Here is a 12,578-nt window from a genome sequence, read left to right as displayed (position 1 = left end):
CAGAACAAAAAAGACGAAACAGGATTGGAGGTGGTTAAGCAGATGAGCTGAAAAACAGGAATTATCATGGACAAGAGCAGCTGAAGTGTGAGATGTGGTATAAATACTGCAGATGTGCTTAGAGCATTGAATGCCATCATCCCTTTTAGTAGAGTTAATTTTAACATACACAAATGTCATTTGCCATTGCTTTTATTGCCAGAAACGAGAACAACCCTATTGTTTATAAATTCCAGATTTTTTAGCTACCTTATGCATTTTTGGCAATTATGAAGTAAAACAACATTCATGATACAAAGAACTTGTGTGGAGGTGAGGTACACTGCATCACACATTGTATTGGTGTGACAAAATGAATTTTCACAATGTTTTACCATATTTTCATTCACCTCTTACCTGTTTGCTAATTAGCCCTGATTAGGACTTAACATAACTGTATGCTTTGAGTTGCTATTCATTTGAAGTTGATTTATGTCAGTACACTTGGTTTTTATCTCTGCAAATGGCATCTTCTCCCCAAGTCCTGTATGTCTAAAGTCCAGTTGCCTAATGAATAATTTGTGATGTATATAAATTACCAGTTTTTAAGACCAGTGTGTTTCTGCTGGTAACACAGGTGTCCCAAACTCCTGCTTCATTGTTTGACAGGTTACAGCAAGACTTTATAAATTCTTACGAACTTTTAGAATGTTTAAAACAACCTGAGGGGAGGGGGAAAAAAAAGTGTAGTGGTACTGTAACTACCCTAGCCTAAGGTAACGCAGTACTTCATAACATACTTCATAACAATAACACAGTACTTCATATTAGAACAACCTGTAAATTTTAAAAATATTTTAGATCATGCTATTTGGAGGAAAAAAAACCCCAACAAACTAAACAACCCAAAACTTTGGTTACAGTTTACTTAAAAAGGGGGGGGGGGGGGGGATGGATATGTCTTAAAATCACTAAGATGACCTGAAAGTAGTCTGGTTTTATTTGTTAAAAAGTTAGTCTTCCCTGTAGCTTGATGACAGTTACCGGGATTTTCCTGGTACTGTAATGCTCCGTTCTTCAGCCTTGCAGTCACCCCATAATTGCCTTAGGATGTCGTTCTGTGCAGAGCGGTTATTTGACGCTCCAGGAATCCCTCCTTGCCCCGGATGCGTTTCCCTCCCCCCCTTTCCAGCCGAGAGGTCCCCGGCGGTGCTGGCAGGGGGGAAGGGGCGGCCAGGCCCGGCGGAGGGCGGGGGGGCGTCCCGGGCTGCCTCTGCACGGAGGGACTGCCCCTTCCCTGCCGTGGGCAGACCGGCGGCAGCCCTAAGGCCATACGGACCTCGGTTTACGGAATCAAGGCCTAAAATAACAGTCTGCTACTAGAAAATAAGGCATTTATTACAAATCACGATTTCCAGTGATGATTAAACTTCATTAATATTATTAATTAGACCTCTTTCTCCTCCATAACGTTACAGCCGTAGCGAGGGAGCTCGAAAGAGGAGGTGAGGAGCCCCTCCTGCCCGCTCAGCCCCCGGCCCTGCCTCTGCCGGCGGCCAGGGCGCGCCGCGCCGCGCAGGGAGCCGAGGAGCGGCCGGGCCGGGCCGCCCCCCTCAGCCGCGGCGGGAGGCGGGCGGCGGTGCCGGCGGCAGACGTCAGCCGCAGCCTCTCTCTGGGCCCCTCCGTGCTGCATCATCCCGCCTCCGTCCCGCCTCCCGCCCTCTCCCCGCGTCCCTGCCAGGGCAGCGTGCGCGCTGGGAGCCGCCGCCCGCCCTCCCCGGCCCGTCCTCGCTCCGCCGTCCGCAGCGCCTCTCCCTTCGCCGCTCCGGGGCCGCTTGGCGGGGGGTGAATAAACCAGCCGGGCGCGTGTCCCCCCGCCTCCCCCCGCCTGCCTGCCTGCCTTCCCTCCTCCTCCCTTCCCCTCCCTCCCCGTCCCTTCCTCTCTCCGCCTGGTGCCGCCACCGCCGAGGAGGAGGAACATGGCGAAAGCGGAGCAGGTCCTCAGCCTCGAACCGCAGCACGAGCTCAAATTCAAAGGTACGAGGCAGCCGCCGCCACCCCCCGCCGCCTCCCCGCGCCGGGCCGGCGGCGCGGCCGCTCTCAGGCCCCGCTCCAGCGGCAGCCATTTTCCGGGGGCCGGGGCTGGGCACCAGCCGCTAAAATGTCCTTCAGCGCCGCCGCCCCCCGCCCTGCCGGGCCTCTCCCGCCCGCCGCGGGGCGGGGAAGCGCCCCCCCCAGCCTCCTGGGGCCGCGGCGGGGCGCGGGGGTCCCGCGGTTGCGCCGCGGTTGCGCCGCCCGCCCCCACCCGCCCAGGGCCGAGGGCGGCCTGAGGGGAGAGCGCGCGGGGGGGGTCCGGCCGCCGCCTTCTCCAGCCGGCGGCGGGGCAGCGCGCCCCGGCTGGCCCCGGAAAAGCCCGTTTCTCCCCCAGGCTGACCTTCCCTCGCCGCGGCGGAGGGCCCGCCGCGCCCGCCGGGTGTGGGCAGCGCGGGCCGGGGGCTGCGGGCAGCGCCCGAGCCCCGCGGGGCCGCCCGGGAGCGGGGAATATCCGAGGCGGCGGGAGGAGCCCTCGGCCTGCGCGGAGGGGCAGTGGCAGGAGAAGGGGATGTTTTTTTCGGCTGGCGTCGAGGCGGGCGCTCGGCGGCTCCGAGACCCCCGGCCCGGAGGCGGGGGGAGGCGAGTGCTCCCCGAGCTGTCAGGCAGCCGGGGCGTGGGGCATCCGAACGGCGTGCGTGCGGCTCCGCCGGGCTCCGACAGAAAACGCAGGGCCTCCGGCCGGCTGCAGGGCAGCGTTTCGTGGCTTTTTCATGTTATTATTATAGTTTGACAAGCCATTCAGATAAATTAATCGCGAATGCCTGCGCGAAAATCCCTCCTTTCTTTAAGTAAAAATCTTGAATGGCTTTGAATTTTCTCTAGCGTTGAAATTCCTGTCTTGTAGCCTGACAGATAGCACTACTGTAATACAATATTCTGGGATTACAAATAAGCATTCAGCAAGTTTATTTATGCTACCAGACTCAGAGGTGCTTTATAGCTTCATTTGAATATGTGGTAAATACACTTTTTTTTTAAACATAGTGATTTATTTACTGGTTTCTGGTGAAAATAATACTCCTTGAAAAAGCTTTCATGTACATTTTCAAATGTAGGGGAAGTCTTTACCTGTTTTTATTAGTAAATATATTGGAAGTAATAATAGGAAGTGGGCTTATCAAAAAGCATGGTAATAAACACTGGGTGGAATGAATATATCTTTGTTGCAAGCTGAAGTATTTGCATGTTGTTATGGCAGCAGTATCAAACATGCTTAAGAAGGAAATTATTGTTGTTTTAACATTCTTTATGTTAAGTATGATTAGATGGAAATCAGCTCTTGTTCTGAATAATATTGCTTTCAACAAGCAAGTGAATCCAAACTCAGGTGGGCAAAAAGTGGGGCCTTAATTGGCACCGACTTGCCAATGAGACATAATTGTGATTCGGGTTTGGGGTTTTTTTTCCCACTTCATCACAGGTAGGTATAAACCCAGCCAAACTCTTGGGTTTTTTGTTGAAATAGAGATAACTTGTCAGGCTGCCTGTCCTTCAGTTGAGATTCTAGGCTAAATAATCAGTAACCATTGAAGTTAAATCAACTAACCATATAGATTTTGGTTGCCAGATCTTTAGCCAGCAACATATACTCCTTACAATGTAAAATGTTACTTGTCTAACTGCAGCTAATAAATGGCCTAGGTTAAAATTATGCTTACATATTAATGTTCGAGCAGGCTTAATGCTATGGATAGTGTTCATATGCCTTGGCAATAAATTCTGTCTTACAGTCCTTTCTAGCAAGCATTGCTGACCACTGTCCTTCATTCAGGAAAGGCCAATTTTAAGTATTCCTGAAGTAAATTCTGCTCTAAACGTTTCTTGTCCTGCTGGTTTTGTGATGGCATATTGCCTGGTAATATGACAGTAACGATTTTCTCACCTTTGTAAATAGTTGTGTTGATTTCCAGAGTGTTGCTTTGCACCGTAGGAGTAGATACAAACTGACAGAGGTCAGTAGTGCTGCTAACTGGTACGGTTGTGCTTCCTGGCTGGTGCGCGCTGAAAGATCTGATGCTTAGTGTAAGGAAGCAATGTCAATGAGGTAGGACTGCAAACCAAGTTTCATGAGCACTGGAAATGGATAAAGGTCTTAGTCAAAACGCAGACAGGTAGAAAAAGCAGAAAATAGTTAGCTTTGATGCTGTTGAAGTGCTCTGTATAGCTCAAATATAAAATCTAGAGGAAGGTATGATGTTTGCAAAAAGATGCAGGGAGTAAGATACAGAAGTGAGGATTTCTTTTATAACGTGTCTCAGTCACTATGGGGTTGCAGACACGTCTCTCTTAGCCAGCACTTTCGCTTGTAAAGGATTTGAAGACCTTTTTTAAGAAGCTTTTGCAGCCCCTTGGTTTGCAGTGACTCTTCTAAATTCATTTGGTGCTCTGTTTCAAAATACTGTGTTTGTTACTTGTTTGCAAATATATCAAAGGAGTTTTTCATCCTAGAATTTTTCACAGCATGTGAACATGAGCAGGGGCTGTCTTTCCTCCCTGCCTTGCATCTCCTACACCATAACATACATGCTCCAAAATAGCATCAGCATGTGCTGTGCTGAAATGCAGCTGTGAATAGCGGGAGGCAGGACACTCTCCTCTGCTGACCATTATGTGGCCGGAGGTGCCCGTTTCCTTGCCCTGGTCTTTGATGCCATGTGAAATATGAGCTTTACTGTCTTGCCAGTGACTTCCTCCACTTCTTGCTTGGTGTAGACTTGCAGCCTAGGTGAGACAGCATCGAACTAAAGGTTTATTGTTCAGACTTTATTGGTAATGAATGGTGAAAAAGACCATTGTTGTTATAGATGACAACGTTTCCATTTACGTTTCCTTTTTTTTTTAATAGAAGATAACATCCAACAATTTGCCAAGAATTAGTTAGATTACAGTATTCAAGGGCCTGACTTTAGGCATTATAAAATTTAAATTTACACAAAGATGTGTAATTCTGGCCCCTTCTGTTAGTTGTTAATTGCAGTGCCACACTTGTGCTATAGGGCACTGCCTCATGCCCTTCACAGGACAGCTACCCAGTGAGGCCGATCTGTCATTTCAGCATAATGTGCCCATCTGGAATAGAGATCATTTGTTTAATGTCAGCAAGTAAAATTCTGTTAGAATATAACTTATTTTAGAACTTGCCTGGGTTTTTAGATGTTTGAAATGCTTCTGCATTCTTTGCAGATGCAGAGTGTGAGGGGAGTGGTGTTTAGTAGGGGACACACACAAAAACGGAGGTGGCGTAGGCTGAGGTACATTTCAGCAATGTTTTTAGAGGTTTGCTACAGGTTAGGCTGGACTTATGACTCAGCACTCTGTTGCAGTGCTCCCCAAGTGGCAAATAGCAGTATTGCCAAATGCAGGATTAATTCCTCGCAAAACTGTGTAAATTGCTGCCAATTGGAAATGCTGTTTCCTGTTCCCAGTATGTGATTTTGCACCTGCACGTATGCAATATGTCACTGTGTAACTTTGCTTTCTGCAAAGGACACAATAATAAACCAGAATAGCCAGTGCTCTCCAGTCCTAATAGTACTGATTCAGATCTGGCCTGAGGCCTAGCAGTGTTGTTTCCAAGCTATCACCTATCACTGGCTTAAGTGAATCTTCTGGGTACATCAGAGCTGCAGTCTAAAGATGTGGCCTTGGCCCGTATAGATATGCTCAGTCCAACACTATATCTGCAGCGCTGTGAGTGAAGTATTTAGTATTTAGCCACAGTCCTATGCAGCTTGTATAACCTGCATTACCATGGTTAGGTGGCTGCCTCTCCCCAAACAAGGGTAAGTAAGCGTGAACTATAGTCAGATCTGTGCATTGCAGTGTAGGTGTGCAAAACCTCCTGTATCTGACATGAATATCTGGTTCTTAACAGATACCAGGCTAAGGCTCTTCGATCCAACAGTTAAGTAATGTTTGGGGCGTAAGATAGCCTTTACTGAACCTGCAGTTGTCAAGTCTCAGAAGAGAGGTTAAGGACTTAGTCGGACATTGCAACTAAACTGTATAATTGCATCTCTGTCCCTGTCATGATTTGTCTGTAATGATTGAAACACTCCTGCACTGAAAGTATTTGGGGGGATTTGACTCTGTTCTCGTTCTGTTCTGCATTGGATAAATAGGGATTTCTAGTCATTGCCACTGGAACAGGCTGTGTTTAAGAATGTAAAATACTGACAGTGTTGTGAGAAGTTGCCTGTTCAGTATAATTAACATGCATCTTTTAAGCTGAAAATTTACACGCCGTTTTCTTTAAACTATTAGAGCCCTCCTGGTATTCCCAGCATAATGGCAGTCAGTACTAGGATTTCTTTACTCTGAAGGCTGCTGTGTCAATGGCTATCTACTTTTCTGCTGGAAAATGTATCAGTCCATGCTTCCCTTTGTCTAGCCTGATTCCTAGTAAAATCATTGTTACTGCATTAAGTATGAGTAAACCTTCACATCTCTCTACATATTTGAATTTGATTATCAAGTTACACGCTTAAAAAGGGGACATAGTTTTTAAATAACAGGCAGGCTTCCTAAATCTAAACAAATTTAAGCATGTAGCCCAACTATCAAACAAAATTAGTCATTTTCTGGTGACACTTGAATGTTTGCAGTTGATGTTATGCTTCCTATTCTTGCAACTTAGCTAAAATCAATAGCTTATTCTAACTATTAAGTGTTTGTTATAGTTGTACAGACTTGCTGCATCTCACTGAATTATTCTAATTTCATGTGTACCATTAGTTTTATAATTACTTCATCACTTTGCATGGACTCTTAACTTCATTTTAAAAGAGCAGTGTTTGGAGGGAAAGAACTGGAGATAAAAGCAAGATAGTGATACATTGCGAGTGTCTCATTCTACCTTTAAAAAAATGAAATGTGTCATAAGTTGAAGATAGTGCTTCTGTTGAGCTTCTTTAATCTGCTGGTGTCCTGTACACTAGAGACATGACACTAACAGCTCCACTGGGAAAGGAGGGAGGAGTTGTATGTGTGGGGGCTAACAGAAATGTGAAACTTTGAATAGGATGGTTAGAGAGCCAGGTAACCGTTATTTGAGGTGTGTGAAGCAGTGAAGGAGGTTTATCTGCATTTTCTGATAAATTTAATTAATGTATTTAGGTCTCCCAAGACTATTTCCAAAAATCTCATGATCTCCTTGAAGGCTTTGGCCAATGTGATTTATGGGTTAAGGGCTTTTGAATAATTTTGTACTGCATAGATTTTAAGAATTGCAGTTGAAGTAACAACCATGAATGGGATCAAAGTATTACTATTTCAAGGAAGGTCCTAATGCAGTGATAAAATCAGCATGAGCAGCTGTGATTTGGCGGTTACTTCTCTTAGTTTTGTGGGATTTTGTGGTTTTAATATGATCAACTGCTTGCCTTTATTGTAAGGGGTGGAACACATACATTCATAGTTTCCCATTCCTTGGGAATCTCATGTTTGTGCACCAATTTTCAGCTCACTTTGAGCTATGGAACCATTGCAGTGATATGTGAAAAAGTTTGTCAAGTTTGTTGTTTAAAGCTCATCAGGGTGGCGGGCTGCCAGTCTGATTTGGTTGATGAGATGTGTCCTCTATTCATCACTTGAGAAAATATATCTGATAACAAATTATATTGAAAATACGTATGTAAACATAATGTAAGGGCTGGCTGTCTTAAGTCCTAGGAGCATGGCTATCATGTCAAAATAAAGACACAGGTAGTGTATCATAGTGGGTGCAGCTTCACACAGATGCTTAGCAGCAAATTGTATTTACCAGCTGCTACCCTGCATGCCATGTGCAATGTCTTATCACCTGTGAAAGAGGAATATGGACTAGAAATTTGCACAGGAGTTTCTGATAGTTTCTCCTCATTGGAAATGAAATTACTGCCTTTCTTTTCCTCACTTCACAGCTTTTATAAATTAAAAACTTACCAGTAGTCATGCAATGCTTTATTTCTTTTTAAATAGGTTAGCTACCTTTGAATACAAGGCTGAATTTTGTTCAATTGCACTCTAATTCAGAATTAGGATTGTAACAATTAGAGTACAAACCTTTAAATAGATTGTCAGATCTGTTTTGAAACTCAACTGGAAAAAAAAGCATCATCACCATAGTGAATGATCCAACTTTATGAGCTCAGGTCAGCTTACATCTATGAACAAATACCCAATTTTAAAAGAAGCTTAATTTGTTGTATGCACCCAGCTCTGGAAAGTATTGATTGCATCAAGTGAGTTTTGAATCAAATGAGCAACTTCTACATATGTTGTAATGCAATTTTTGTAGCAAACAGCTGGGTGACTGTGGGTTTGTCTTGTTTCTTGCTTCTAGAGTGCCTCTAAACATAGCTTTCTGCCTAGCTGGAGACAATGCGGGAATCAAATGACCCTTGCTAATTCTGCCCACATCTTGCAGTCACGCTCATTTTCTACTATCTTGTTACCATATTGGTCTTATGTTTGCTCCCTGCAGGGAACAACTAATAACTATTGAATGCATTTCATAGTTGGTACAATAACAGCCTTTTTACTTTTTCTGTCAGTGTAGTTGGTTGTCTTTGAAAGCTTTATTGATGATGTTTGCAACAATTTTGTTTGTGGTAACAGCTGTTGTTTCAGACTTAAACTTCATCTTTGTGTTTGTAGGGAATGTGATCTTTAACATTATCATTGTGCTGCTGCAAGCCGTTTTTTTTTCCTCCAAGTAAATCCGCACTGATTTAAGTGAGAATCTGGTTCAGTCAGGAATTCTTTCCCAGTTAGACCTATCTCTCTTCTCTGAATGAGGGACTCTGACAGTGGTATGACAGTTCCTACCACAAGTAACATTGAAGCCTCCTTTCATTGTCGTCTTGTGTGATGACCAGAGGCAGAAAGGAAGCCTATTTTACATACATATATGAATATTTAAATACCAGTTTATCTAAACTGGGGGCCAGACTCATGCCAAGTCTCTTCCTCTGGTGTTTGACCCAGTATTTATTAAATATATAAATCCTTTCCTACCTGCTCTGTAGACTGAGATGTCTGTAGAGACATAGAGGATATTTTCTGATATGTCTGGGATGTTGTCGAATTTAAAACTTGGCCTGCTAGGCAACCTTTCATAAAGAGGGATTTGTGCCATCAGTCTGGAACAGCTGTCATAATCTTGCTGTCATTGAAAATGTATGCAAAGCAAATCACCATTTCCATGTTTAATTCAGTGCAGGATTAAAATGCACATGGATTGAAGTGATTGAGTGTTTACACTAGCAAGACAATCCAGATTGAGAGTTGACGGAATCTATCCTTCCTGTATTATAGCTGTTCTGAAAATTGCTAACTTCAACTGTAATTATTCTGGCCCCAAAAACATTTGTCCAAATTGGGTAGTGTTGCTGCCTGCAGTACTTTATCCCACATTATTATAAATACTTTATGAAAATAATCTCTTTACTAAACTACTTTAGTGTCTAGTTCTCTGAGCTGTAAACCAAGTCCCTCATACCATGGTGCTATGGATTAAAGATTTTATCGTTCTAAATTTAATCCTGTTTTCTTGGTTGGTTTCCACGAGGGGTGGAAAAAATAGAGAAGGGGGAGGTTTGCCTGGTGATCCAGTTACTTAGGATGCAAATTATAAAATCGTGTAGGTGTGGGGCTCGCTATGGAGCCAAATCTTACGTTTTTGCAAACAATTCTAAAGACCTAATTCAAGTTAGTTGTGATTGTAGAAGGTGTGTCAAATGACTATGTAATTTTTTATGGAAAAAAAAAAATAATTGCACTTGTTTGTTTTTCCTGTGACTGCTCCTTTTCATCTGACCAGTTTCTTCATCCTTACTGGTGCTTCTAATGTTTCTCACAAGCAGGAATGCAGCCCTCCCATATGCAGTTTCATGTTTGGACTGCCACTGTTGCCTGTTTATATTTGCAACTGCTGCTGCTTGTGATATGTGAATTAACAATATATTTTGCGTCTTCTCAAAATATTTGCATGCATGATTTCCTCTGGTTTGCAATGTCTCCTCTTCTGGCCTTCCTACATTGTTACCAGACTAGGATCAAAGGTGTAACAGCAGTAAGATTTTTTTTTTCTTCTTTTTTTGTATAGCTGTTTTTACATTATGCTTACTAGCATCATACGGCGGTGTGGATAACACTTATGGAAGTTTATGTTTGGAGAATGCAACTTCACGTTTGTATCTTGTTCTATGCCAGATTGTATAAGCTGTCAGGTATTTTTTTCTTTATTAAGTTTTCTCATTTCTTCTGACTAAATTTCTGATTTGGTTTAGGTTTGGTGGTTTGTTTTTTTATTTTTTTCCTTTGATTCTGAAAGCACAGTTAACAAGCTAGTTTTCAAGTGGTTCCCCAGAAATGTATCTTGCTAAATTTGGGATTCCTTCCTTATTTATAGCTATAATTAGTTTCTTACTGCCTATTTAATTTTTTTTTTTAAGCTTACTAGAAAAGCAGCTACTCATTGTGCATCCCAAAATCTCTGATTTTGCTCATTTCTTCTGATATTTGCAATTTATGCATAGTTTTGCACTTAAAATATTTGCTCAGTTGCTATTTAAGTTACACATCGAATTTGTCTATTTGAAGAGTATATATGAGCATAAAATTAGAGTGATTAAGTTGCCTTTTCCCTACCATTTTAATGTGCATCTGAAATGGAAATTAGTGATGAAATTAGACCAGGAAAAATTACTTCACAAGAAGTAGAAGAAAAAGCATAGTTTGGGATGGTGATTAAAATCACGATGCTTCTTCCAGGGAGATACTTTACATTTACTTCAGTCTTTAGCACTGTTTTTGCCAGGGGAGCTTGCACATCAGGCCATCATCATGCTGCGCTCTGTTCTCTGCTGCTGCATCCCCACTTCTCCCTGGGGGCCTGTGCTTTGTTTCAGTATCCTTTCAATACCCACCCAGCAACCCCGAGGAATGAGGCTTCTAGCCATGTAGAATAAGTAGGTGTCTTATTATAAGTAGGTCTTACTATGTCATGCCTATTGAAGGAGTTGTAGCTACTATTCACTATCAAAAGACATTATGCCATTGTTTTCTGAGCTGTTTTCATACCTGGAGAGAGTTGGTACATGTGATATTTGTAAATGGAATGAGCAAAGTAATACAATATGTTTGGCATTTGGTTCTAAAAGGATATGAAAGCACAAGTTGAAACAGAGATGTACCAAGTTTAGGATGTAGAGGAAAATATTTCATGTTGTGTGATTTTGTTGCTGAAGATTGCTGTAAGTGATGTTTGGGTGTAATAAAACTCTGAAGAGATCAGTTGGAAAAAACAAATGACACTGGTACCAAAATTACTTGAAAGGCACAGTCTTCCATTTCTCTTCGCAAGCTTATGTGTGGCCTCATAGTTCTTACAACTTCTTGAGACCCTGGAAATATAAACATGGAAAGTCAGTCTTTGTTTTACTTGCCCCTGTCATGTACAGTTATTTTGGCTTTAGGCACACTTATTAGAATAGAATAAGTGAAGCTTGAACAGTTGTTCCTATTGTCATACCTGATCTGTGGATAAACACTGTCTCCAGTCAACAGACAGGCCCTTGCCAGCTAAGCCCAGTACTAATAATCACAATGCAATTTTTAAAATATTCTTGGATATTGTTTCAACTGACAGAAGGTGCAGTAGGCTAGAGAAATGCTAAAAAGACCTGTGAAGTCAATCTGTTAATGATCCTCTGAGGAATAAAAGGTGGCAAAAATTACATACTAATAGATACCTTGAAAACAGTCTTCGGTCCCATATTTGTTTTTTCTCTTTTTTTTCCCATTAAGCATGAGGCATGCTCTGGCAAAACTAGTTCGTGCCAAAATAGGCCAGAGAAGGACACTGATTAGACCATCCAAATGGAATAATTTACTGCCAACCTTGCTCCAACTTTGGCATCTGGATCATGTAATTTTGTTGGGTTTCTACGTCATCTTTTTTTTCTCTTAGATCATTTTATTGATTACATTTTTTTAAAAAAGAATTACTCCACTGCATCAGCTATTGCATGGGGGGTGATTTGGACGGCACTTCTATTTTTGTAATAGGTTTTTCATCAAAGCTTCTACTGCTTGACACAGCAGAAGTGGAAATGACCACTTCCCTCCTGTCACTTTATTTCAAGGGCTCTTTTGGGTGAGGATAGTCCTGGTAAGACTACAGAAATTGATTCCACGGGGGCGGGGTTTTCTAGCTACTTCCATTTAAAATCTGAGCTGAGGTTGAAAGGTTTATGGGTGGTTTACACAAGGATTAAGAGAGGCCTAAGTTTTTCTTAAAAATAATTACCAAATTTGGTGTTGGTGGGTCCTCTCAGTGAGTTACTTGTGAAATCAGATGTTTATGCAACACAGGCACTTCTTGTTTCTCATTCTTTGACTTCTTTGATTTCAAAAGTTGCGGATGTTCACTTAATTATGAATGTCTCCAGAGCCAGATGATGATGATGATTAAAACTTGGCATACATTTCTTTTTAAAACACTAATCTTCACAAGATTCTCT

At 42.7% G+C, this 12,578-nt stretch overlaps 1 protein-coding gene across 1 annotated transcript in view; it reads left to right on the top strand.

The window, feature by feature from the left end:
- Window positions 1-1,691: 1,691 nt before the first annotated feature.
- The window catches only part of VAPB (VAMP associated protein B and C), a 32,537-nt gene continuing 21,650 nt past the window's right edge, over window positions 1,692-12,578 (top strand). Inside the window, exon 1 of the mRNA XM_072879310.1 lies at window positions 1,692-2,016. Within this exon, the coding sequence (XP_072735411.1) occupies window positions 1,959-2,016 (58 nt within the window). The 5' untranslated portion in view covers window positions 1,692-1,958. The remainder of the gene's footprint in view (window positions 2,017-12,578) is intronic.

Source organism: Ciconia boyciana, chromosome 14 (assembly GCF_034638445.1).
Source record: "Ciconia boyciana chromosome 14, ASM3463844v1, whole genome shotgun sequence".
In the NCBI taxonomy this organism is placed as follows: domain Eukaryota; kingdom Metazoa; phylum Chordata; class Aves; order Ciconiiformes; family Ciconiidae; genus Ciconia; species Ciconia boyciana.
The sequence above is the reverse complement of the archived record's forward strand: the minus strand, read 5'-3'. Positions and strand labels throughout refer to the sequence as shown.